At 35.5% G+C, this 26,772-nt stretch overlaps 2 protein-coding genes across 4 annotated transcripts in view; one reads left to right on the top strand and one right to left on the bottom strand.

Annotated features, from left to right (window-relative positions):
- Positions 1-12,074, bottom strand: part of TEX47 (testis expressed 47) — a 215,567-nt gene extending 203,493 nt beyond the window's left edge. The window contains exons 1-3 of one of the 3 annotated variants that reach the window (XR_014780042.1): positions 11,908-12,074; positions 10,291-11,349; positions 8,466-9,257 (exon numbers count right to left, since the gene is read on the bottom strand). Coding sequence is in view for 1 of the 3 variants with exons in the window: in XM_084785950.1 (XP_084642076.1) it covers positions 10,517-11,278 (762 nt within the window). In the remaining 2 variants the exon portion in view is untranslated. Of the gene's footprint in view, positions 1-8,465; positions 11,350-11,907 lie in introns of those variants that run through there. The other 2 variants (XR_014780041.1, XM_084785950.1) reach the window with 2 other exon arrangements.
- Positions 1-26,772, top strand: part of ZNF804B (zinc finger protein 804B) — a 478,653-nt gene that overhangs the window by 30,302 nt on the left and 421,579 nt on the right. The gene's annotated exons all lie outside the window — the stretch shown is intronic.

Here is a 26,772-nt window from a genome sequence, read left to right as displayed (position 1 = left end):
TAGCTCTTTTTACCAGAGGAGGCTTAAATTCTCAAAGAACCACAAGAAGGGAACTAGAGCGAGCAATCTATACAGAAATCCATGAAGTTAATCTAAGGTGGGACAAGAAATATTTTCAGTTTCTACTTCTAGAAGACACAGTCATTGGAAACATGATTCTGATATTTTTACCGTCAGGACCAGGTCCACACAGTGATGAAATGAAAACTATAGTTTATACCATAAGAGCATGCTAAGTGAACAAAGACATCAATACACATCTGCAGTCATTAGCTCTTTTGGGGGAGTTGAGGTCATGGCTTGACTGGATTGAAAAACAGTGTAACTACAGTGAGCAGGGGCAGTAAAGAATAACTCAACAACTTTATTAATTACTTCATGATCGTTTTCTGGATAAAATTTAAACATTTAAATGAAAAATTTGGGTAATATTTTCAATTTGTTAAATCAAACACAGCCAACTGTCTAAGGTATATAAAAAATTTTTCCTAAATTTATATGGTTTTAAGAATATGTTAGGAATACGATACTAATTGGTCAACAAGTTAATCATTATTATAAGTTAACAATTAAACAAATAGCTAGTAAATATTGAAATGTTCTTTATACAAATAAAAAATAAATACCAGTAATAAGGATTATTTTAATGTAGTAATTTATTAATAAAGCTAATATAAGACTTATTTTTGATATTAAATAAAAACAGAATTAACAGTTGTAAAATGATCAGAAAATTGAGTTGACAAAATAAATATTCTTAAGGACTTGTAAAAGAATCAAGATTTTTATACTTAATATTTTCAAATGAAATGGACTATCATTTATCAATACTTAGCATTGCTTTGAGAAAAAAACAACTAGAATCTTTATTTCCTATACAAGGAGGTAAAGTATGTGAGAGGCACTTTTAGGTTTTTGTCTCTGTTTTCTTAGAAATCTATGTGTTATATTTATTCTGTAAATCCTCCTGGCAGGTATCTGGAAATGTAAATAACTGACCACAAGAGGGAGAACTCTAATTCTCCATTACGCCATTCAATGCAATATGTAATAATCAGGAAATATTTTTCTGTCTGTACTTGATAATAGGCTATCATATTCTCACTTCTCTGAAAACTAGAGGTTTGCTCTTGCTAGGTGTAAGTTTACCTTATTCTAAATGTGCATAATTGCTAAATTTATTGAAATCTATCTGGGACTAGCGAGACCCTTCCCTCTTGTCACTAGATAGACCTGTGTCTTTGTATTCTATAGGCCTGCCTACTACTAAGGGATATCTATTGCCCTTGCTGGCAATGAAGTTGCCTTTTTCTCACCTCATAATCCTGTCAAGGTCTTTGAAGACTTCCGTAAGTTACCAGGCCGCCATAGTCAACTAGGCTAGGCTCTTCTGGGATCTCCCTTCCTGACCCATCATCTAGGCTCTGCTCTTTTGTAACTTGTAGACTGTCCACTTTCTCCATGATCTCCTTTCTCTGAGGCACTGGGTGGTCAGTTTTCAGCTATACCATGTAATCTTCTCAGGTCCTTTGGGATCCCATTAACAAGTGTGGCCAGGACACCCCTGCCCAGAATAAGCCTATTTTCATCCACGCTACAGGTTTCCTGTTTCCCCAGAGTTTTACTTTCCAGCTCTCCCAGATAAACTCTGCCCTTCGTGAACTGATGAGCCTTCTAAGTGTACATCTAACAATTTAACAGAATCTACTCACTGCTGCTAGTTAACCATGCTTCCTCAAAGTAGAATGATGGACTTGGAGAGCCACACCAGATGACAGCAGAGGAGAGACCCTGCAAGGTGTATGCTGACCCTTAGTATCTGTGCACTCGCACAGTGGAGCCTAAAATCCTAACACAAACCCAATAAAGGAAAACAATGTTGCAAACACCTTACAGCTTAATACTTTACATTGTTCCCACATAAGACAGAAGGTAGGTACCTTAATCAAACAGAAGACATGACTGACAAACTACTTCAGATGTTCAAGCCCTAGTTCAGAAACAAAGTAAGACAAAGAACTAATGCAATAGATGTCAACCCATTATAGTGGACCCCACAGACTCTCTGCTGAAATTCAAAGAACAATACAAAATTTGCGTGATAAAAACAGATTAAATGATGTATAATTACTAAATCAGCTCTATAGCCGATAATAGAATAAATACTTCAAGCTAAAAAGCAGTAAAAAAAAAAAAAAAACCAAAACCAAAAACAAACGAACAACAACAACAACAAAAAAAACAAAAACAAAAAACAAAAAAACCAAAAAAAAAAAAAAAAAAAAAAAACCCAACCAAACAAACAAAAATCACCCAAGAAGTCACATGGATAATAATTCCAGGACAGGTAATCAAAAAAGGCATGGAAACATAGTGAGGTGGAAATTTCCTGTAATATATAAAAATGATCTTACTGAAGTATCCAAATAATTAAGGAGACAGAGTCCCAGCTGGCCATCCCTTGTCACCAGATGAAGCTTCTAGTACCTGGACTGGATTACATGCAACTGAATTGTTGGCCGTAGGAATCCCACGGAAATCCTCAAATAATCCAGGCTGTTGCCAATACAGTAGGTTATTCACCACAAACTGACAGCAAGAACTGACAGCAAGAACCCACTGTTGAAGACAACACCCACACAATTAGTGAACATGGGAAGGTCAGGATGGTACTCACATAGAACCTTCACCTTCTAGTGTCTTTAATATGGGAAGGTTCTCACTCTGCAAGCTACAAAAAGAGAAACAATCATCAAGGCAACCACAAAACCATTGATCAACAATGCTGCAAAACATTCTTGGGCAATGGAGTAGCCAACCAATGTCTGATTTGAATTAAGGACCACTCTGTGAGACAAAATCCATACCCACCTGTGCTTGGGTTACCAAGAACCAGAAACTAGACAGTCTGGAGATCTATGCAAAAACCAATTACTACTGCTTTTTAAAAAATAAGAGTAAAATGACTCTGCTAGACTCGTAGATCAGTGTGTTATTCGGTCATCAGAAAAGCTTTCTCCTGCATCTGGTGGGAACAAATACAGAGACCCACAGCCAAATATTAAACAGCAAGATAGACCTTGAAATACTCATCTATAAAAGGGAAGTCTTCACTAACTCCCTCCCCTCAGAACTCAGGGAACCATGTGGGAAAGGAAGTAGAAAGAATATGAGAGCCAGAGAAGGATGGAGGACACCAGGAAAACAAGGCCCTCTAAATCAACTGAGCAAAGCTCATATGAATTAAGGTACTGGAACATCATACATAGACCTACGTGGGTTTTCACCTGGTCCTGTGTGTATGTATTATTGCTTTTGTTTTAGTAATTTTATGTGATTCCTGAGTACGTGAATGAGTGGGTCTCTGATTCTTGTGCTTTCTCTTGGGGATCTTTACCTTCTGTTAGTTTGTCTTGTCCAACTTTGATGTGATGATGTTGGTTTATATTATTGTATTTCATTTTGTTATGTTTTGTTGTCACCCCTTAGAATTCAATTCTTTTTAAATGACAGAGAGAAACGGTAGATCAGGATAAAATGGGAGGTGAGGAGAAACTTTAAGGGTCGAGGAAGGGGAAAATATATTGTATAAGAAAGTAATCAATTTTCTTTTTTTATTAGATATTTTTTATTTTTACATATACATTTTTGTATAATTACACATACATACAATAAACTGCCTACAACAAGAAGAACTGTGACACAATCAGGAATTATATAAATGTTACATTTTTAGTGTTTTGGCTATTTGTATTTGACAGCCTTGAAGAAAACATCTTTCCTATTTTGATGCATCTAAAATTCTGAATATAAATCAATATCTATCATATCTTATCATTATCAACTTAAAACATCTATATAAATCTAAAAACATCTTAACCTCTAAACAACTAAGCTTAATTGTAAAACTAAATTATCTGATCTTCAACCCCAGTTTTTATTATTTTAAAGATTCAATGACAATAAGACAGGTTAACTCCTGGCAACACCCAGCCTACCTCAAAGAGGATGATGAGCATCAAACAACCTCCTTAGGGAGATGGCTTCAAATGTGGCAAACAAGCCACTGGGCAAAATGTTCTTGTTTCTGCCACAGACAGAATTCTCCCTAAAAATGGGCAAGTTTGGATGCAGGCAGAGTTGACAGCCAAACTCTATCAAGACAGGGCAAGCAAGTCCTCAATAGTTCTGCCTCATAAATATGTCTGTCAAATATATTGGACCAGAAGGCTGAAGATAATGCTCCAACATTAAGGTTTTGAATGATTGCTCAGGTAGCAAACTGTCTTTGTCATCTTCTCATTTGGGAAGCTGCTAACCTGTACCCCCTGAATACTCAGAAAATAATCTATTTTCATTAAAAGGGATAAACAAAACAAACAAACAAACTGGACAGACAGACAGACAGACAGATCTATATTTATCAGCATCATAATTCCATTTCCCTAAAGCATCTCAAGAATCAGCAATTTTTCCACAGATTCCTGGTTCCTTAACTGGAAAATGATTTAAATACAATTATTTGAATGTTAACTACTATTGAGGTATACATAAAACTATGTATAGATAAAAACATAGATTATAACTATAAATTCATTTCTCTGTCACCCATATATCTATTTAGTTCTTCCAGGACTCCTTCAAAAGTCTACAGATGAATAATATTTACATGTAATTTATACAAATCCTGCAACATACTTTACATTAGCTTTGGATTACTTACTATAACAAATATAATGTAAATACTATATCAATTATTGCTTGTATTAAGAAATAATACATTTTGTCTGTAAAAATAAGAGAGAAAATACCACAAAATCAAAAATATGAGAGGAAATATCACAAAATTTTAAATAATAACCTCTTAATGTTAATGAACTCAATATCCCAGAAATATGCATAGACAAAATAGAACCTATCTTTCTATTCCTTTTTTAAAACATAACTTATCATCAATTATAGACAGCACTTTTATGATAAATCGATGAAAAATGGTAGTCCAAGAAAATGGAGCTAAGAAACAAGTAGGCATATTTATTGTAATATCAGATAAAAAGACTTCCAGTCATAATTAGTTAAAACATATAAAGAAATCCACCTCATTTCCATTAAAAGAATAATTCCCCAATAGGACACTAAACATTTAGACATATACTTATTAACATGAGCATCTAATTTCATTAAAAAATACTGCTAGATCTAAAACTCTCGGTTTAATACCTATACAGTGATTGTGGGTGACTTCTATACCCTATTCTTACCAATGTACAAGTTATTTGGACAAAATCTATAGAGAGAAACACTGTAGATAAACATAATAATTCAAATGGACCCAATAGACATCTGCAGCCACAGAACACTAAAAACAAGCACTGAAAAATACATATTTTTCTCAGTATCTCATGGAATTTCTACTAAATCAACCATATATATTACATAAAGTCTTAATAAATATAGGAAAATTGAAATAATATCCTATGTTCTAGCAAACCACATGGGGAAAAAAGGCTAGCTATCAACCTCAACAGAAACTATAGAAAATGCACAAACTCATGAAGACTAAATATTTCTGAATGATAACTACGTCAAGGAAGAAATCAAGAAAGAAATTTTACATTTTTCTCAGAATGAATCAAAATAAAAACACAGCATTACAAAAGTTTCTGGCACAAATACAGTCATAAGACGATAATTTATTGTATTTAGTACCTAAGGTATAGAAAAGTTCAGGAATATTTATAGTCTTGTTCCATTTCTAGATGTGATCTTGCAGCCTTCTGCTTTGGCTGCCTTCGGCTATGCTTCCCAATATTGCAGACATCCCCTCTGGAATGGTAAGCCAAAATAAACTTTCTCCTACTGAAATTTTTTATATGTCTCAGGTTAGTAAATTAATCATGCACCTGAAGACATTTTAGAAACAAAAACAATGCTCCAAACAATAGACAAGAAGAAATAATCAAATTCATGGTTGAAATTCATGAAGCAATGATGAATAAGATATAAAAATAATCAATGAAATGAAGACTTAATTCTCTGAAAAGACTAACAAGATGTAATACATCTTTAACCAACTAACAACAAAAAAAAGCATGAAGACCCAAATCAATAAAATAGAAGGCAAAAGAAGAAACACTAGACATTGAGAAAATTCAGAGAATAATAAAGACATAATTGAAGTATTTTATTTCACTAAACTGGAGAATCTAAAACAAAATAGTTGAATTTCTGGGTGCATATGGCTTATGAACGCTAAACTAGGACAGAACAAACGATTTAAACAGATTCAAGGCATTCAATGACGTAGAAGCATTAAGTAAACATTCCAAATTTTAAAAAGTACAAGACCAGATGGATTCATTACAAAATTCTACCATATCTTCAATGTACAAATAGTCTTTAAATTATTCTATAAAATAAAATGAACACTTTTGTATTCTTTTCACAAAATTTGCATTATGTAAATATCTAAACCATATAAATACTAAACAATAAAGAGAAAGAATTACAATCCATTCCCCCTGATTTAACATAGATATGAATTTCTTAATAAAATGTCTTCAAGGTGAATTTAAGAACATATCTAAGTGGTCATCCACTATGATTAATTTTGATTCATCCAAGAGATTAAAAGATTATCAATATATGCAAATCAAGTAGTATAATCACCTTATAATAAATATACTGAAACATTGAAACCACATGATCGTATCCTCCTATGCAGAAAAACCCAGGGAAAAAAACCCCTCAATATCTAGTCATGATGAAAGTCTTAAATAATCTAGGAATGCAGAGGACATATCTCAATCCAATACATGTAATATACAACAAACCCACAGCCAACATGATATTAAATGAAGAAATAATTTGACCTAGAATCAGGAACAAGATAAAGCTGGCCACCCTCTCCTCTTCTCTGTAATACAATTCTTTCAATATTAGAGTAATAAAACCAGAGAAAATAAAAGGAAAGTAACTAAGAAAAGAATAAGTCAAGGTTTTCTGGTTTGTAGATCATACGATTCTGCACATAAAAACCTTTAGTAGAAAACTCCTAAAGCTGATAAACATATTCATCAAGTAGCATCATACAGAATTAATACACAAAAATCAGTGTGTCTATCAGCTTTATATACCAAAATCAAACATACTGATAAAGTCAGTGAAATGATTCCATTAACAATTGTCTAAAACAACTTGTAAACAAAAGACTTATTCAATGAAAATGTTAGAAACTGAAGAAACTAGAAGATGGAAGGCCCTCCTATGTACACGGATAAGCACCTAAAGCAGTGGATAGATTCAACACAATACCTACTAGACTGCCAATGCAATTCTTTATAGAAATAGGAAAATAATCTCAAATTATTTTGAAATTCATTATAGTTGGCTTACAATAATGAATTAATAATTGAGTTATGTATCTGTTTTTTCTTTTATTGAAAGTATAAATCCCTAACAGTTAAACACTGCTAGAGCTACCACTTCTCTCAATTTTAAATTATACCATAGAGGAAAAGAAATAAAAACACAAATGGAATAGAATTCAGAACCCAGGTATATATGCCCACATTTCTATACTTGTGTGATTTTTTTTTTCAAGTAGTTCTAAAATACACTCTAGAGAAAGGTCAGAATCTTCAGCCAGTACAGCTGGTCAAAGTGGATATAGAAGAATGAAAGTGGATGTTTATCTCTCACTCTCCATAAAACTCAACTCCAAATGAACTAAGGACCTAAACATGAGACCTGGCACCCTCAGTCTTATAGAGGAGATAGCACGAAGTAGACTTGAACTTATAGTCAAGTTCTCTGAATGGGACTAATTGAGTACACACACACACACACACACACACACACACACACACACACACACACACACTTTTTTTTTTGAGATGAGACAAGTTTTCTCTGTGTAACAGTCTTGGCTGTCCTGGAACTTACGTTGTAGACCAGGGTGGCTTCCAACTCACAGAGATCCACCTATCTCTGCCTCCGGAGTGCTGGGATTAGATCCCCTGTTCAGGTGTAGCCAATGGACAGATCATTCACCACTGTTGTGGGAAGGGTGGGGACTGCCCGTGACATGAATTCTGGTGCTCCTGATTTGATCACTCCCCCTTGGTGAGGAGGCCTGGTGGCACACAGGAGAAGGGAAAGCAGGCTGTCAGGATGAGACCTGATAGGCTGTGGTCATATGGAGGGGCTGGGGAGGGTCCCCTTCTGTCACAGACTTAGGGGATGGAAACAGGTTGGAAGAGGGAGCATGGGTGAGAAAAGGAAGATAAAAGTGAGGGGATGTAATCTGAATAAATTACAATAAATTTTTAATTTTTTTTTAAAAATTAAAAAAAAAAAAAAACCTCTGGGTTACCTGAAATAATTACACTCACTTTGGTTATAAATTCTCTTTATTCATCTGACATAAAAGAGTTACAAAATGTTTTAGTAATGATGTTGTTCTGGGATGAGAATAATAAACCCTCCTAAAGTGACTACTATAACTAGTGAATTTCATTTGAATAAATTCATTATAGTCGGCTTACAATAATGAATTCATAATTGAGTTACGTATCTGTTTTTTCTTTTATTGTAAATAGATTTTATTTTCATACACTATATTCTGATTTCTTGAATTTTTAAATATTACAGTAAGGTAAATAAATGAACAATAACTTTCTCTAGTAATTGACTGTGATTGCTCATGATTTTCATTAGTCTAATGTATTAGTTTTCCATCAGTTTTTCTTATGCCAGGAAATGATACAGACTGATAAATGACATATGGCAAACAATATGGTGGAGACACATTTTACCACTGGTGGAGTATCCAGCCAACAGCAATGACTGGCTGCCTAGTCTTTGCCTGTCGGCATCTCATAAGGTGGTGCATAAAAGAATGAATAGTAACTAATTTATACACATACATGTTATAATTCCAGACAACTGCATAGTCATCTCAGGTCTGTAATTTGAACAGGTCCTAGGAACAGTCCATCTCTATTCTGTATAGTGTCGACTGGTCTTGCTTTGTAATCTTGGAAACAGAGAATCAGGAACCACCAAGTTTTACTCAGCATCTACCACTTGATCCTGGCTGTCAGCTGGTTCCTTGCTGAGGATGTCTTCTGGAAACTGCATTAAGTACTCACAAACACAAAGCTTGAATTCTAAGAGCTCGGGTTTACATGAGCAAAGCAAGGCATTTGGCATTTCCCCTTAGCCTTGGAGGTTGAACAGAGTCATTCTGTCATACTCTGTTGGTTAAAGCAAACACAAAGCCTGTCACATAAAAGGAATAGAAGGGACCTGAAGGACACATTACAACAGGAGCATGTAGAATTGGGTGCATTGGGTAGACATTCTTGTATAATATTATGTGACATAATTTTAAGTATACATTAATGTTTAATTCTTAACCATAAGCTTCACTTCTGGACACACTGGCTAACTTCAGAATGTATTCACCCTGCCAATAAATCCTATCTGACGCACCAAATAGACACTGTTCATTTCCTCTAATATTGCTTGCATATAATCACTAAGAGGAGGAACCCACCTCTCAGAGGTCCAGGGGAGGGGAATAGAGAGTAAAAGGGAGGGAGGGCAGGAACAGGAAGATAAGAGCAAGGGGATTACAACTGGGGTGTAATGTGAATAAATTATAATAAAAATGCATTTTAAAAAAGAATACATTTTAAAGTGGGCAAGAACAGTGTGTTATGTGGACCCTGCAGCATTTCTAAAGCCTGGCAAATATCTGTCACATGGAGGGGGGCTCAATTAATGTTGCATAAAGAAATAGAGTGAACCTTGATAGTGTTTCAAAAAATTCTTGTGTCTTTTAGTTTTGTAACAGTTTTAGTACTACTGATTAAACAGTTAAGAATATGTGTGCTCCAGGACTATTTTTCAAAGGTTATGGTTTTATTTTCTTGAGACAGTGAATTTGCAATAATGGTTTATTTACTTATGTTCTGGAAGCTCTTTCCACCTCTTCCTACTATACTATTTGCATTGTAAGATACCTTGCTACATATTATATTGTATTACTTGTCTATAGTATGCTTGCTTGTAACTTCAGGTTGCAAGTTTAAGTGTCAAGCTGTTAGAATTTACCACCTCCAAACACCTTTCTTCTACCATATGACAAAGACTGTGTGTTAATTGCTGAGAGAGTACATGAAAACCTAAATGCCTAAGTGGTGTTAAATCACTATCACCTTATGCTTTAAAAAAAAAAGTATCCCATGAAAATGATGCAATTGTAAACATATTAAACCCATTTACCTTTTAAAAGTACTGAGTTTTTTAATATCCCCCCTTCAAAAAAAAAAAACCAGATGCATTGTTATGTTTGGGTCTAGATATGCTGAAAATCAGTATTCTGACTGAGCACTTATTTCAATGTCCAGTTGTTTTTGTTTTGTTTTTTGTTTTGAAAGAGTAACTTTAGATATTATCTTATTTTTAAAGTAGTACAAAATCTTCATGGGTTTGCATCATCTCTCCCATCCTAGAAACGGGAAGGAGCTGGCCACACAATCTCAGAATCCAGAGTAACATGTATGGGTCTGTTATACATTTTTAAGAATGTTGCTGGGTCCATGAATTCCTCAGCTGTGCATAAGTACTTGATAGTTTGTTCTGGAAGGAGGAGGTCAGGGGCAACTTGGTGTAAATTGTCACTTGGCCCTTTAGTGCCCACTTTCACGGTCTTAAAAAGGTGGAGTGCCAGTTTGTGGGTCATGGTGAGAAAATCAGTGGTGACTTCTGCTACAGATTGAGACTGTGTCACATCATCTAAATACATAACCGGGACTTTGATGACAGAGACATGCCACTGCATGAACAGCCTCGTGGGGATGTTATGAGAAGCAACAATAATTTTCATGTTTTTGATCATAAATTCTTTTTCACTTTTTTCATGGGCCACATAATCTAAAAGAATTCGGAAGAGTGTGCCATTGGAGGTCTCAAAGATATGCAGAAAAGTACTTGGGTACATGAGTAACAATCCTGTTACCGTTTCTCCTAGGTGATGTTTCAGAATGGACTGAAACAGTTGCTCATAGTATTCAGAAATGTCCTTTTTCTCTACGTTTTCTTGCAAGTGGCCCACTAGAAACATCCTGTGAAGGAGAAACTTCTTGAGCTGTAGCCTTTGTTTCTCTTCCTGAAGGTGCAAGTAATTAATGCGTGGGACTTTGGGCAACAGAAGAGGATCTGCCTGAAAATGTTTTTTGCTGCCCCTCCGATTATGAACAATGAACGACATGATGAAACTTATTTCTTCTTCTAGATGATTTGAGATGAAGTCTCACTGGTGATGAAGTCTTATTTTGATTTCTTCTCCCAAACAAAAGAAACAAAAACAAAGCAGTTAGCGCAGACATTAGTGAATAACAATCCTCCCCCTCTTTGTGCTACAAAAATGTCTTTGACTGGAAGCAAATATGAAGACAAGACTGAAAGTACAGAGATTGCTTCTTCGTTCACAATGAAGTAACTGTCACGTTTGCTTTAGTTAAGAGCCCTCTCTGTGACATGGTGATTGCAGGTTATATTCAAGGCTTCTTTAGTGGTTTTTCTATGGCAAGTGATTTATCTAATATTTAAAACAAATTTAAGTGGTCTTCAAAGGTAAAAATAAATCAGGTATACTAAAGGCTATTATTAGCTTATGTCACATTTAATAGCAATACTAAATGTTAATGTTCTTGCTTCAAGAATAACAGTAAACATTTTGGGCGGGGTTAATTGGTTTATCTTTTTATCAATAAATCTGTTCTTTGGTGCTGTTTTATTAAGGTGTAAATAAAAGCAGACTGCTGCTTTGTTGTAATCGCATGCCCCAGCTACAGTCCTGGGCCATCTTAAACTTCCTCACGTGCTTTGTACATTTACCTGTCTTTGAGGTCCTCTTGGCTTGACCTCCATCTTGCCTCTAACTGCCAGGGTCCTGGTCCCTTAACTGTCCTATCCAGGGTTCTATTCCCATTGGTCGTGAAAGGAGTTAGAATGTTGGTGGCATCCAAGAGCCAGAGTCTACCAGAGAGTGTCCTTTGGCATCCAACAGCCAGAGTGTTTCTAGTCCTGGATCTGACTTCACGAGAGTATCCCAACTAGGACCTCAACAGCACTGTGGCTTGTGGGGAAATGTGGCTTTGTTTTCAGAATGCCTTTTGTTCCTTTGGCTTTGTTTTTTGTTTGCTTTCACCATATACCTTTGCTTGTCAGACAGGTGGAAGATCTGGGCACCTTCTTTTAGATCTTCACAGTAAATTAAAACTGTGGTGGTAGAGCTTGTTCCTATAGTTCACTTACAAACTAGTTAAACACTGTAGGAACACATATCTGAATCTCTATAACAATGCATCTGTTAAAATATGTTTTACAATACCACTTGGGCTACTTAATGTGAGTTTAAGTTAATTTTTAGAATTGAAAATAAAATTGCCTTCTAATATTATACTCACATGAGCTCTAAACAATAATTTTAATGTGACAGTGTTAGAAAAAAAGCTTCTATTTAATTTTAAAAAATGAACCTTACATAACTTTTCTCTCTTGAGATTTTCATTATTCAAGCTAATGACCTGATTTTAATAATTTGCAGTTATAAATTATTCCAGAAAGTGAAGGCTGAGAGGTGATTTAATAAATCTTTAATTGTGTGATACATAACAATCGACCATAATTCCTCACTCACTCGGATTCAGCCCATCACTCACAGAGCCTTCCTCAAGGTGGTCACTCAGTTAATACCTTGTCCAGGGCTGTTCTCCCCACTCCCCTTACTGTGCTGTGAGATAGAACAGTTTTGATCCCAGCCTCCAATAGCCTTTTTCCCCCCTGCTTTCTTGGAACTGGCTTTCCCTAATGGTTTTCCAAATCTGTATCTGTGACATAGTAGAATTCCTTTGGCACTAAGCCATGGACATTGCTGAAGTTTTGTTATCATGAAGACACTGCACTCTGCTTCCTTGAAGTTAGCTCAGGGGGTTCTGTATTCACTTTTATGAGGACATCAGAAAGGTCCTCTATGCTGCTGCCGCCTCCTGATTGCATAACTGATACGGTACACTGATTCCTCTGAGCTCATCTATGGACTGGGGATCTTCTTTAAAAGATTCAAGGTGGTACAACTAGTTGACTTGCATTGACTAAACAACAAAACAAAGCAAAACAAAACAAAAAAGCACAAACAACAACCAACCAACTGAAAAAACAAAAACTGAGCCAATTCAAATATCTTCTCTGACAGGAAATTCTTAAATCATTTTCTCCACCACTTATGTATAACTCTTGTTTCCATAGATGGAAATTTAGATACCATGGTTGTAATTATTTCTTATTAATCGTTTTTTCTTTGTAAAGACTGATTAGTGAAAATGGTCAGACCCCTAAAAACATACATAGAAGTTAACATTATGCTGACTGAACAGGTTGTTTGAGAAACATATATGTATATATGTATATGCAAGCCATAATGATTAGTAAAAAAAAAAAAAAGAGGCATGACTCTGAAGGAAAGCAAGAAGAGGTATATAGGTGGGCTTAGAGGGAGGAAAAGTAAGGAAGAAATGTAATTATATTAGTATCAAAAAATAAAGTAACTTTAAATAGTGAAAAAATTTCTTAATAATATTTACATTAACTTCTTGCCTCTGAATTTCTAAATTAAAACCATTTGTTTTATCTTTTTATATTTCCTAAAAGTTATCCCAAATTATATTATTTGCCTTACTTTAAAAAGTCTTATTTCCCTGGGTGTGATGGCCCATGCCTTTAATCCCACCACTTGGGAGGCAGAGACACATAGATATCTGAGTTCAAGGCCTGCCTGGTCTACAGAGTGAGTTATAGGACAGCAAGAACTACACAGAGAGACCCTGTCTTGAAAAACAAACAAACAAATCTTAATTTCAGAATGCATTTGAAATTCTTGATTTTCCTTAGCTTCCTTCATAAGCCTAGATTTCTCTACACCAAACACTAATCTCAGAATATAAAATATAATCTTATGTAACTTATAGTAACTACTATAAGTCTTTATATTTTAAAATGTATTTACAGAGTCTTTACTGGTACTTGAATACAGAAGAGGAAGATCTAATCCCAGTGGGTGCAGAGTTATCTATGGCATAATTACCAACCTCCAGTGGTGAATTAGACCAGAGAGAACATAGGGTTGGGTAAATGTAACTTTTATTTCCTCAGATGAAGGGATGAGATGAGAGCTGTCTGTCCCCAAGCTGTGTGAATGCCTGGCTTAAACTGAGCCCAGAGCTTTCCTTTCTGTGTTTTAACTATCCCTAGGCCTAGGCCTGGAAGCTTATAAACTTCATACAATCTAATCTTCCAGTTTTTGTCTGCTAACCTCGGCCTACACTGGTTTTTTTCCCCCCCTCTGAGACTTACTGCTGAATATGCCAGCCCTTTCTAGTTCTTTCTGAACTATGGCTGGCAGGCTCAACTCAGCTGTTACAGCTCAAAATGCATCTCCAAGCTAACTGATTTCAAACTTGCTTCTCACAGTTTCTGACTGAATTTCTCTTCTTGGCCTCATACTAACTTTCAAAATATATTTAATTCTTCTGGCGTCTTCTCATTCTCTGGCTAATTCTGTCTTCACCTGTGTCTCTCCCTGCAACCTGTCTCTGTACAACTGGCCTGGTGAAACTTCCTCTGAACTCCATGAACTGAACTGAACCACGACAAACTCAACTGTAGTGCGCTGCCTCTCAACTGACTGACTGACTCTCAGTTCCTGCACTGCTTTTAAGTATTCCCACTTTCCTGTCTGCTCTCAGGAGGGTTGGGTGTATCTTATCTCCGAGTCAATCTGTCAAATCCTTCAAACATGGCTGCTTCCTTCTACAAACTAATTTTATATACATTGCTTGGGATTAACGGTGTATATGATAAGAGTGAGTCTATATCCTAGCCATATCATACTTTAATCCAGGGTGTGTCTGTATTCCAGCTACATCACATAGACCTTGAAGGTCTTTGGATATGATCCCTTGCCAGAGAAAATTGTTTTTCTTAAAATTTCTGTTTTCTGTGGTTCTTACTGATTATTATATACATGTGTAATAATGTAAATGTATATTTAAAAGATAAAAAGTATTTAATAAAAAAAGATTTTTGTATTGCAGTTTGGTAGCTCTTGTGTGGAGTGCACATTCTCCTTGGAATTCTGTATGCTTTTTTCATTCCTGATCCTATGAAAAGTTCAGCAGTGGCCTTCTCACCTACCAGGGGTGAGTTTCTTCATCCCTGTCATTAACATATCTTTTTATTTCTAATATAAACCTAATAGAACAATGGTATTTCACCATTATAAATAGATAAATGACGTAATATTTCAACTAAACCAGTAATTTTTCAATCTCTTAAGGAAGCCTAATTGACACCAGATTTTAAAACATGAATCATTTCTTTATCTTAAAACTTATCTGGCTGTGTCAACTTTGTGTGGCTCAGTGTAATTCACTCTAAAACAGTAGTTTTACTACCCCAGATAGTTTGTTCATTTTATTCTATTTCCTCAGTATAATCTTTTTCAATTTCCCAAATGTTAGGTTACTCTCCTCTTTTTTGAGTATTTATCTTGTTTCCTTGCTTTTTTGTCAGTCATACTAAGGTGTCAGTAAACAAAAAGAGACAAGCACATGCAATTTTAACACACATGCAAATTCCAACTTTGATTGGAATGTATGATTACAGTTGCAAACTTCTGTTTTAGTAGTCACCCATTCTCTGACCTCTGAAGTACCATAATACTTTATTCTCCCTCAGAGGATGACTTCAACAGAAAACATCATTATTGACCCAGCTTAAGAGGTATTTGCATTATTAAATCCAGCATGAACAAGTTAGAGCAGCTGTCCAAGTTCAAGTTTTTGACTCTCATCAGTAAAGAGGAACTTGTGGCATTAATCCTTTTCAATTATTCTACTTTCATATGACATTGTGTTACACCAGCTTACTTTTCATAACTTACTCCTAACACATGTTAAACAGTACATCTTATGATTTCTTACAAATGTCATACTCTGGGTTTCTTGTCAAGAATCAAATGTTCTTTAATAAACTCCCAAAGTCTTTCATCTGTATAGGACCTGTAGGCCATATAGAGTGGATTAAATATCATTAATAGTCTGCAGAAGGTAATTTTTCTCACAGATTTATTATTCATAATAAGCATTGTTATCAAGACATATTATTATATGTCTACCTTAGGTAGGTGGACATTCTTTTCACAATTTATAGAGGAAGATACTAAAATAGAGCATTGTTAATAATTTGCACATTACTTGTCTGCTTTCACCAGCTCCCTTTTCGTGCGAACATTGGAAATATACTAAGCCCCCACCTACCCCAGTGACTGTGTATAGGAACATGGATCAGTTTCAGACAGAAGCCAATATGTCCCATTATAGCAAATTCTATTGCAGCAGCACAGCAATCTTCTGAAATTCCTTACTGTCAGGTTTGGATCATCTTTTAACTGGCAGAACTGAGTTCTTAACAAATTGCTACCTTGGCTCAACACACTGCATTTATCTGATCTGCACATGCTTGCTTGGTAGCTACTTGAGAAGCCAGAAATTTCATAACACATGGATAAAATAAATGTACAGAAAATATGCACATAATACATAGGATTCAACAAAATCATGTCACTCTCATTAACTGGTCATTTGTCTTGGGTTTATTGACAGCATGAGCACTATGCAAGTTGAAATCACATAAATGTCTTAATTTCAGGGAGTGGAGTCTAGTAGGGATGAAGAAATGCTCATGGGTCTCAGATGTTCATAGGAAAGGCCAGGTATGTAGGAAGAATTTATAAGTATTTAGGTAGTAAACTGTAGAGGGGCAAGATTACAGGGTAAATATGTAATTGGGATCCCAGGCTTCTCTGTCCTGAAAACAAGCATTCTAGTCCTTCCCCAAACTGCTATTGTGTTTTGTGGGAAAATGGTGTCTAAAAACAGGACAGAACACTATATGCCTGACAATATCTTAAGATCACAGCTGTGCTACCATCTTCTAGGATATAAATAACACTGAACTCTGAATTACATTCACATTTCATTTTTAATCTAGTTTGTTTTCTGTTTCTTCTTTTTTTGTTAACATATACCCAATTTACATTTTATTTATATTTTTCACATGCCAAAAATCCTCATTACTCACACATATGACTTTAGAAAATGCACCCCCCACAAACAATCCTACAGTTAAAAACAACACTGTTATTTATTTATTTATTTAATTTATTTTTAATTTTATTTTTTATTAATTTATTCTTGATACATCTCAATGGTTATCCCATCCCTTATATCCTCCCATTTTTCTGTTTCTAAAGACATGACTTAACATACTTCTTGAGTGTTGTATCAGGTGACCTAACACAGGCAACTTTCATTTAGTTTACCATGACATAAAGTCTTTGAGGGACCTTGATGTTTGATATATAAAAGGGAGTATGTGTGGAGTAATGTTTTCAGAATTATAATATAAATGTCTACTATGTATATTCTTGATTATGATAAAATGCCTTCAACAAATGAATATAGTTTTTGAAGCTTGCTTTTGACTTATTTTCTTTTTTAACTTGTTTCATAATATGGAGTAAATTGAGCTAATCTTCGTACAGAATTAGAAGGAGTTTAGCCCCAACACAAAGCTTATCCCACAGTTCAGGGAAATGCAGCGCAAAGGAGCTTAGTGCTCTTACAACTCAAAAGTTGTTTACTTTATATCAAAATTGGCAAAACATTTACATGAAAGATTCAACAAGGCCATGGTACCTCTTAGGAGTACTTTCCAAGACAGATGATAGATGTTATGATGACAACATAATGCCTGGCTATTCCAAGATTAGTCATATAAGTCTGAATTTTGCAGTACTCAATAAACACCCATTAAATGTTATTTTAGGAAATGAAGTAATATAGTCAGGTTCTAGGCTTGATGGTGAGTAGTTTAATGAACTTTTTTGGAATATTGGCAAGGCAAAAAATCTTATAGTCAGAAACATCTACTAAAATACTACTGTATCCTGAATATATAATGAGAATTTTTAAATTCTTATTAATTTATTCATATTACATCTCAGTGGTTATCCCCTCCCTTGTATCCTCCCATTTTCCCCTTACTCCCCTCCCCTATGACTGTGACTGATAGGGACTTCCTCCCCCTGTATATGCTCATAGGGTATCAAGTCTCTTTTTGGTAGCCTTCAATTCTTTTTCTGAGTGCCACCAGAGAATTTTTATTAAAATTTAGAACTTTAACAATTATTTGTTTAAGGAATAATGTCTATGAAACTTCATGAAACCATACTATTTTTATTTTATGCACCTAGGAGAATAGTAAAAGGAAGATGAAATGTTTGTCCTAGATTTCCTAAACAGCCTCCCCTTAATTCATTCAGCAACTATTGCTATCCTAAAACTGTTCTCGTCTACACTGAATTCAAAGACATATTCCCATACAAATTCAGGGCACCAACATGTATTTTCAGAAACTAAACCTACTGACATTAGCAACAGGGGAATAGGAGCCCCTAATGCAATAGTAGATCACAGTTTTTAATATGTACACTTGAAGGTACAACCTTCATTTTTTAAAAAAGAGACCATATATATTGGGAAAATAGGTTCAGTTGAACAAGACGAGACTGGAAGGAGTGATGGCTGTGAAGTCCAGAGCATGGTTCCCCATGGGTGATGAACACCTTCATAGTGGAGAGGAAGACACTTGGCCTCCATCATTTGGCTTTGCAGACCTGGACTGAGGGTACATAAATTACCATGTGGGGCACACCTCTTCTTTAACTCTAATTATTTATCTCAATAAAACAGGACCCTCTCCACTCTATAGAAACCACCCTTGGTCTCTTGGAAATCCCTTAAAAATGAGTTCCTGCTTCACAGGAGACTTTTCAGGCAAAAACAATCTTGTTCACAGTACGCGCTGTGTCTAAATTCTAATCACTTTGTGCTTCTTTTAAGTATGGGAGTCTTTAAATAACCCATTTTATAGGATAGTGGTTGAACTATATAAGGTCTTAACTCTTAACCCAATGATGTGAAATATGATCTGTAGGTAAATATTTTACATTCTTTGTGTGATTATCTGTTTGTTCTTGACTGCATAACTTCTACTCTTTAATTATGGCATTCCAGAGAAATTCATATTCAGATGAAGAAAATAAAGACATTTATTTACTTTAAAGACACAACTATAAATGTAAAATTATCCAAATCATGGTAGTTTAAGGGTCAGATATAAAAAATCATTAAAACTTTATTTTTTATAATCATCCACCTTTTTCAAATATGTATGTGTATCAAGATATATATATATATATATATATATATATATATATATATATATATATATACACACACACATACACACACATACATATATGAACTTTTTTCAAGTACATGTTGAAGAAAGAAAACAGCATCAGATCCCCTGGAAATGGAGTTCATATAAGCATCCTGATGTGCAACTAGGAAAAGAAGCCATGTTCTCTACATGAACAGCAGATTTTTTTATTTGCTGAATCATCTCTCTAGCCCCAATGATTATAAAATTTACCTTTGTGGTGACAGGTACTTATTCTTCATACACTGCTCAAAATACTGTACCTATCTGCTAAGGACTTATACTAATCTCTCTGTCTCTGTGAACTCTGTCTCTATCTCTCTCATTTCTGTGTCTCTGCCTCCTTTTGTGTCTCCATTTCTCTTTTTATTTCAGGAATTTTTCAGCAGTAAGCCATGGCACAGCAAAAGAAAACAAAATAGTTAATCTTTAGCTTTTGAACACACTGAGCATCTGTCTTGGATCCCAGGCTCAAAGGCTGCAGGAGGTGATGCATAGGCAGCTGTAGACTCTGGGACCAATGGTGCAATTTTTGTCCAGTGAATTATTCTTAGATGGTAGTGATATATTTTGGAGACAAGCTAGTTTTAGATTTCTTATTAGGTCATTTTCTAATACCTATGTCTCACAAAGGCCAGGAAACTCTGGTTGGTCACGTTTTGTGATACTGAATTCAGTCACAGTTCTCCGGTCTCCTGAAGATTGTCCTTGCTTTCAAAAAGATATTTTGTTTATTTGTTGTTGTTGTTTGAATGTTTTGTTTTTTAAATAAATAATGGATACTTTTTTGTCTAAGCACAATTCTATATTTTTAGTTTTTGCCTTAAAAGTCATTTCTATATAAAATATTTTTAGGGGAAATGAGAGCCTAGTCATATCTGAAAATGCTGAAAAATGAACCCGTCTATCATTGCCTGTCTCTATTTCTAGATATTAATTTAAATGGCATAATTTTGTTATATTTTATGCTTAAGTTTTCTATCACTATTATATAAAGACATGTAACAAAAAGATTAGGTCATGAAAAACTCAAAGAGGATGAGCATTATACCAAGAGATTATAGAAAAACATAGTAAAGTTTAACCAGAATTTTCCTCTCTAGAGGTTTTGGATTAAATCTCCACTGTCTTGTGTAGCTTCAGGAGGTGATAATGGCCTCTCAGAATACTTTACGGCTGGTACAGGGAGAGTTGCTGAGGCAGTAGCTGGGAAAGAGAAACAGCATGTGTGAAACCAGCACCTATTTATCTTAAATTAATCATTTTTTTTCCTGAGCAGACAGATGATAAACCTGGGGCTGATGTCAATGTCTTTTTATTCATAACGGATAAAACTGCAGCTTTGCTCTTTCTGTGTGAATTACACTGTGTGAAAGATCTCAAGCTGTAGGTCTTACATCTTAAGGATTGCTTCTTAGATTTTTCAAGCCTCTGGAACTGAAATCAGTAAATAATTATTTCAGGAATAAATTACTGGTTGCATTGAGCCCATTTTGCCTTTCTGCAAGGAGGCTTTAAGCAAAAGTTTCTAAGTAGAATAATGTTACTTGATTATTATTAACCCCCCATCCCCGGTTGATAGAATTCTTACAGTTGAAGTGGAAGAGCAAATTCTCCTCAATGTTGCTTCACTCTGAAGGTAGAAAGTCCATGTTGATGATGCAGCCTAGAGGACAAAGAGGGTCAGAGTGGCTCTGATACAGCTGTACCCAGAGGATTCTACGAAGGTCACCCTTGAACCAGTGGAATGAGAGAGAAAGAGGAGAATAGAAAGCATCTATTTAGAACCCAGACATTAACCGACACGTGTTACTATCTTTCCTGATGTTGAGGTTAGGCTATAAGAAGGCCATGACCTATTTTGACTTCCAAAGTGACATTTTGAAGGTTTACCCATCTTCTTAGTCCTGTTTTTATCTGTATAATAAATGTGGAAACATGCATATACTTGAATGGAAAGACTTTAAACATTGGGCCTATAAGCAGTGAGTGATATTCAGTTTAATTCAGTTAATATTCTATGCATACATGTATTTGTGTACATATTTTATATCTCTATATACTCGTTTGTGTGTATATAGAGTTTATTTTCCCATTGGAAGGGGCAAATCTAAGTACAATTCAGAATTAAATGAAACAGTGTTCCAGCAGGTTGGCCTCAATTAAGCAGTACTCTTAGAAGGATGAAAATGAACATATGTTTAACAGTATATTAGGTTATAGGCTTTGGCTATGGGGCTTATAGGAGTGAGAAGACCAGCTTTTTCAAGTTATCAGTTTCCTTTTACATACTGAGGACACTGCATGAAGTGTGTCCTGTCAGCCTCAACAGGCCCTAGTCAGCCAGCCATTCCTTGAAGCCCTGTACCCACATGCCAGCTCAGCAGTACAACACCACAGCTTCCTTCCCAGAGGGCAAATTGTGCAAAACCTTGAAATAATAGTAACTTATAGGGCAAAGATTTGAGAGAATTAGTGTTGATAGGGATAACTTGGCATTAAGAACAGATTTATGATAATTACTATTTTAGTGCTGTCTAGTGTGTTAAGAAAAATCTAGCTTTCCAAAACTAGCAAATCAGCTGTTTGCTTCCATCTTCAAAGGTGTGACTGAGTAATCAATTTAGATCTGTTACTTTATGTTTAAGAATTTGCCATATTTTAAATAGTGTTAGAATATTTAGTACTTTACTTATGTATAAATAGTCAATTATTAATCATCTCCTTGTCTGCCTAAAATATTTGGTATGTTAGACAAACAATTTATTTTAAAATGTCTTGAATTTTAAGAACTTCTAACATCTGGCCAATGGTAAGCTGAAAATCTCTTAGAAGGTACAATTAAAGATTTCTGCCTAATCATTTGTGAGTTGCTACTACAAATTTGAGAGTAAATTAAGTATTTAAATTTGAAATGTAAAAAAAAAAAAAAGTAAACTGGGCATAGTGGTGCAGGTTTGTAATTCAGCACTTGGGAGGCTGAGGCAAGAAGTTAGCCAAGAACTCAAAGCCTGCTTGGACTATTTCATGAACAGGAGGCCAACTGAGGTACATAGGAAGATCCAGGCCTGCAAACAAACAACTAACCAAAATAAAATTTAGTGTTAAGCTTCATAGCCAACACAAACCTATAAATAACTGGTCATTTCTGTACATAAAACTGGCTCTGGTGGACAGAGAAACACTTTTATTTACAATATTGATTTGTTTTCCAACAAAGGTGAGGAGATAGAGCGGATGTGGAGTTAGAATGGAGGCTTCCTGCGAGGCTGGACCAGTTTCCCAGCATGGCGGCAGCCTCTTGCGGAGGAAGGCAGAGCTCTGCAAACACACATGGCGCTGGCACTCTGAGGCTGCGCTGTGCAGCTGTGGGTCTGTCTGAGAGAGTGTCCTCATGCAGCCCTGCCGCATTTCCCTCCATATCAGGTTATTTAGGGCGAGAGGACAAAGTAAAGCAACAAGGTGACGTTTACTTCAGTCTTCTAATGCAGAGAAATCGTTGACTACCCATATCTCCTATCCTCTCCAGCAGGTGCAGCCAGTGAAATTTTTTTTTGTTTGTTTGTTAGTTTATTCTTGTTACATCTCAATGGTTATCCCATCCCTTGTATCCTCCCATTCTTCCCTCCCTCCCATTTTCCCCTTATTCCCCTCCCCTATGACTGTTCCTGAGGGGGACTTCCTCCCCCTGTATATGTTCATAGGGTTTCAAGTCTCTTCTTGGTAACCTGCTGTCCTTCCTCTGAGTGCCACCAGGTCTCCCTCTCCAGGGGACATGGTCAAATATGAGGCACCAGAGTATGTGAGAAAGTAATATCCCACTCTCCACTCTACTGTGGAGAGTGTTCTGTCCATTGGCTAGATCTGGGTAGGGGTTTAAAGTTTACCGCCTGTATTGTCCTTGGCTGGTGCCTTAGTTTGAGTGGGACCCCTGGGCCCAAATCTGTCTATCATAATGTTCTACTTGTAGGTTTCTAGGACCCTCTAGAAACTTCTACTTTGCTATTCTCCCATGCTTCTCTCATCTAGAGTCCCAATAAGATGTCCTCCCATCTGTCCCAGTTTCCTGGTAAGTGAAGGCTTTCATGGGACATGCCCCTTGGGCTAGTATGCAGATATAAGTGAGTATATACCATTTGAGTCTTTCTGCTTCTGGGTTAACTCACTCATTATGATCATTTTTAGCTCAATCCATTTATCCACAAATTTCGGGATTTCCTTGTTTTTAATAGCTGAGTAGTATTCCATAGTGTATATGTACCACAGTTTCTTTATCTATTCTTCTACTGAGGGGCACTTAGGCTGTTTCCATGTTCTGGCTATTATGAATAAGGATGCTATGAACATGATTGAGGAAATTTTCTTGTTGTGTGCTGGAGCATCTTCTGGGTATATTCCAAGGAGTGAAATAGCTGGGTCTTGGGGAAGCCTTATTCCCATTTTTCTGAGATAGCACCAGATAGATTTCCAAAGTGGTTGTACTAGTTTGCATTCCCACCAGCAATGAAGGAGTGTTCCTCTCTCCCCACATCCTCGCCAGCATGTGGTGTCGCTTGAATTTTTGATCTTAGCCATTCTGATGGGTGTAAGAAGGAATCTCAGAGTTGTTTTGATTTGTATTTCCCTGATGACTAAGGAGGTTGAGCATTTCTTTAAGTGTTTCTCAGCCATTTGATATTCCTCTGTTGAGAATTCTCTGTTTAGTTCCAAGCCCCATTTCTCAATTGGGTTATTTGGTTTGGGAAAAGATCTTCACCAACCCTACATCTGACAAAGGTCTAATATCCAAAATATATAAATAACTCAAGAAATTAAACACCACCAAATGAAATTTGCTTTTCTATATCGTGAGTTTTAGTTGACATGCAACATTCTGATGTTATAGCACAGAGATTTCTTGCACTTTTTTTCTGGGATTGTACTGTCCACTTTGCTTTTGCCACTTGCTATTTTGAATGCCTTTTATTATTAATAAAACATAAACAGGTACAAAAGTACATTAAACTGTCATTAATATACCATAAACTACATAAAATCATTAATAAAGCACCAGCCATAAAACATAAGCATTATGTTTAGTTGTTGCATAGATTTCATTATACCGATGAATGTTAATATCAGCCAAATCTGGGCATTAGCTGTTTTGAATTGTCCAAATTTTTTGTTTGTGTGTTAAAGTACATAAACAACAGTATAGGGTTATTTTTAAATCTTAATTTCTATTAACTCACTTCATAATTAAGGTAATAACACAGCTGGCACAAATGAACAAGTGATCATTTTTAAGTGTCTGAAACATCCTGTCAAGGTACTTCCCAGAGAGATGAAGCATTTGCCTCAGGAATAAATTCTGAATTATAAAACTTAAAACTGCATTATAGAAGGAACTTACTATTGCTGTTGTAAGCTAAGAACTGCCATTTACTCAAATTAACATAAAAGATTTCAAAGATTAAAAAAAGTCTTGTTATCAGACATGTTAGAACATGAAATAAAAGATGATGTAATGTGAATTTTGAGAAAAGATAGCACACAACGCCCCACATGGCAGAGCTTTACATTTGTGTTGTTAAGAATATATATTGAAAATTTTCATAGGCACATACTAAGATGTTTGGCTGACATATTCTTACAGTACGTAGACAGCCTCTCCCCTTCTCTTCCCTGCCACTGGTGCAGTTACCCTTACCAGACTAATAGCAAGTAAGCGGGCTACATACTTCCTGAACTGAATAGAGTCTGCAGTGTAACAGCGGATTGCAGTACCAGCCAATAACGCTCCTTCTGAACCTAAGGAAGCTCAAACTCCCTCTATTCCAAAAGAAATTCAGCTTTACTCATGCCAAGAAATATTTAGTATTTTGCATAAAATTCCAACTAATGAAACATTCACTAGCTACATGAAGCACAATTTATACTATTAAGAATAGCTGTTATCAAGACAACACAGGATCTAGTCTATTATTTTAAATATTCTTTGATGAGATATATTAAGTCCTGGCAACATCCAGCCTTTTCTCAATGAAGATGATGAGCATCAAAGAACCTCCTCATGGAGATGGACTCAAATGTGGCAAACAAGCCACTGGGCAAAATGCTCTCATTTCTGCCACAGACAGAATTCTGCCTGCGAATGGGCAAGCTTGCACAAAAGAACAAGCTTATGCTCTGTTCTTTTAGACATAATAAAAATGGTAATGTGATTGTTCTATGGATTAAATTTCAATAAACATTAGAAACCAAGTGTAAATTTTTATATCATATTCTGTCTTATTTTTAGTGAAAATTTAAGACATCTCAGAAGTTTTCTTAACTATTATGCACTTTTTAATGGATGGTAAATGACTTATGTAATCACTTAAACACATTTACTCTTAAGATTGAGCAAGTGTTCTCTGTATGTGATTACTTATGTCTTAAATGATAAAGAGGAAGAAAAGAAAGAAAAAGTGATAAAGAGAAATGCTGAAATGTTAAAGAGAAAAGTTTTTGACATAGTTCATGTGCCATTAAAAAAGAAGATATTTCTGTAGTTTGAAGATTTTTGTTATATTTCTTGGCATTAATCTCTGCTTTTAGGAATCGAGTAATATCAACTAACTAAATGTAGCTGAAAAATCCTTTGTCAAGTTAGTTGGGATTTTCATAATTCTGCTCAAATATTAGGGCATGTATCCTTTTTTCTTTTGCCAAGATCGTTAGAGCTCTTATCTAATCAGACTTAATCAGCACAGGAAAGAAGATAGAATTTTTGGAGCTATTGTGTCATTTTATTTCTTATATGACTCAATTACAGAAGAAATTTAGTTTCTTTTCTGGGGTCTGACATATAATCTTCATGATTACACAAATAGTCTCTCTCAGCTGGGTATGGTCATGCATGCCTTTAATCCCAGCACTTGGGAAGCACAGGCAGGTGTATTGTTCTGAGTTTAAGGCCAACCTGGTCTACAAAACAAATCCAGGGCAGCTAAGGCTACACAGAGAAAGCCTGTCTAAAAAAAAAAAACTATCAAAACAAAACAAGTAGTCTCTCTCTGTTTCTCTCTCTCTCTCTCACCTTCTCTCTCTGCCTCTGTCTCTGTCATTGTCTCTGTCTCTTTATTACTCATGTCTTATACATGTCCATACAAAATAATGTTAATGCTGAGAACTTCCAAATTTTCTACAAAATAAGATTATGGCCAGAATCCTTGAAACTCACAACACAGTTTTCATGTGACATGGTCTCAGGTACAAATTTATTCTTTTTACTGTTGTAGTCTTAAACTATGAATAAAGTCTCCACACAGATTTTCTCCGTTTCAAATGAGAATAAGTACAAACCCCACATCCACATCCAGTGTTTTGTGGAGC

Source organism: Acomys minous, assembly GCF_964271855.1.
Source record: "Acomys minous genome assembly, chromosome: 6".
NCBI lineage: Eukaryota > Metazoa > Chordata > Mammalia > Rodentia > Muridae > Acomys > Acomys minous.
This window is presented reverse-complemented; position numbering and strand designations above follow the sequence as displayed.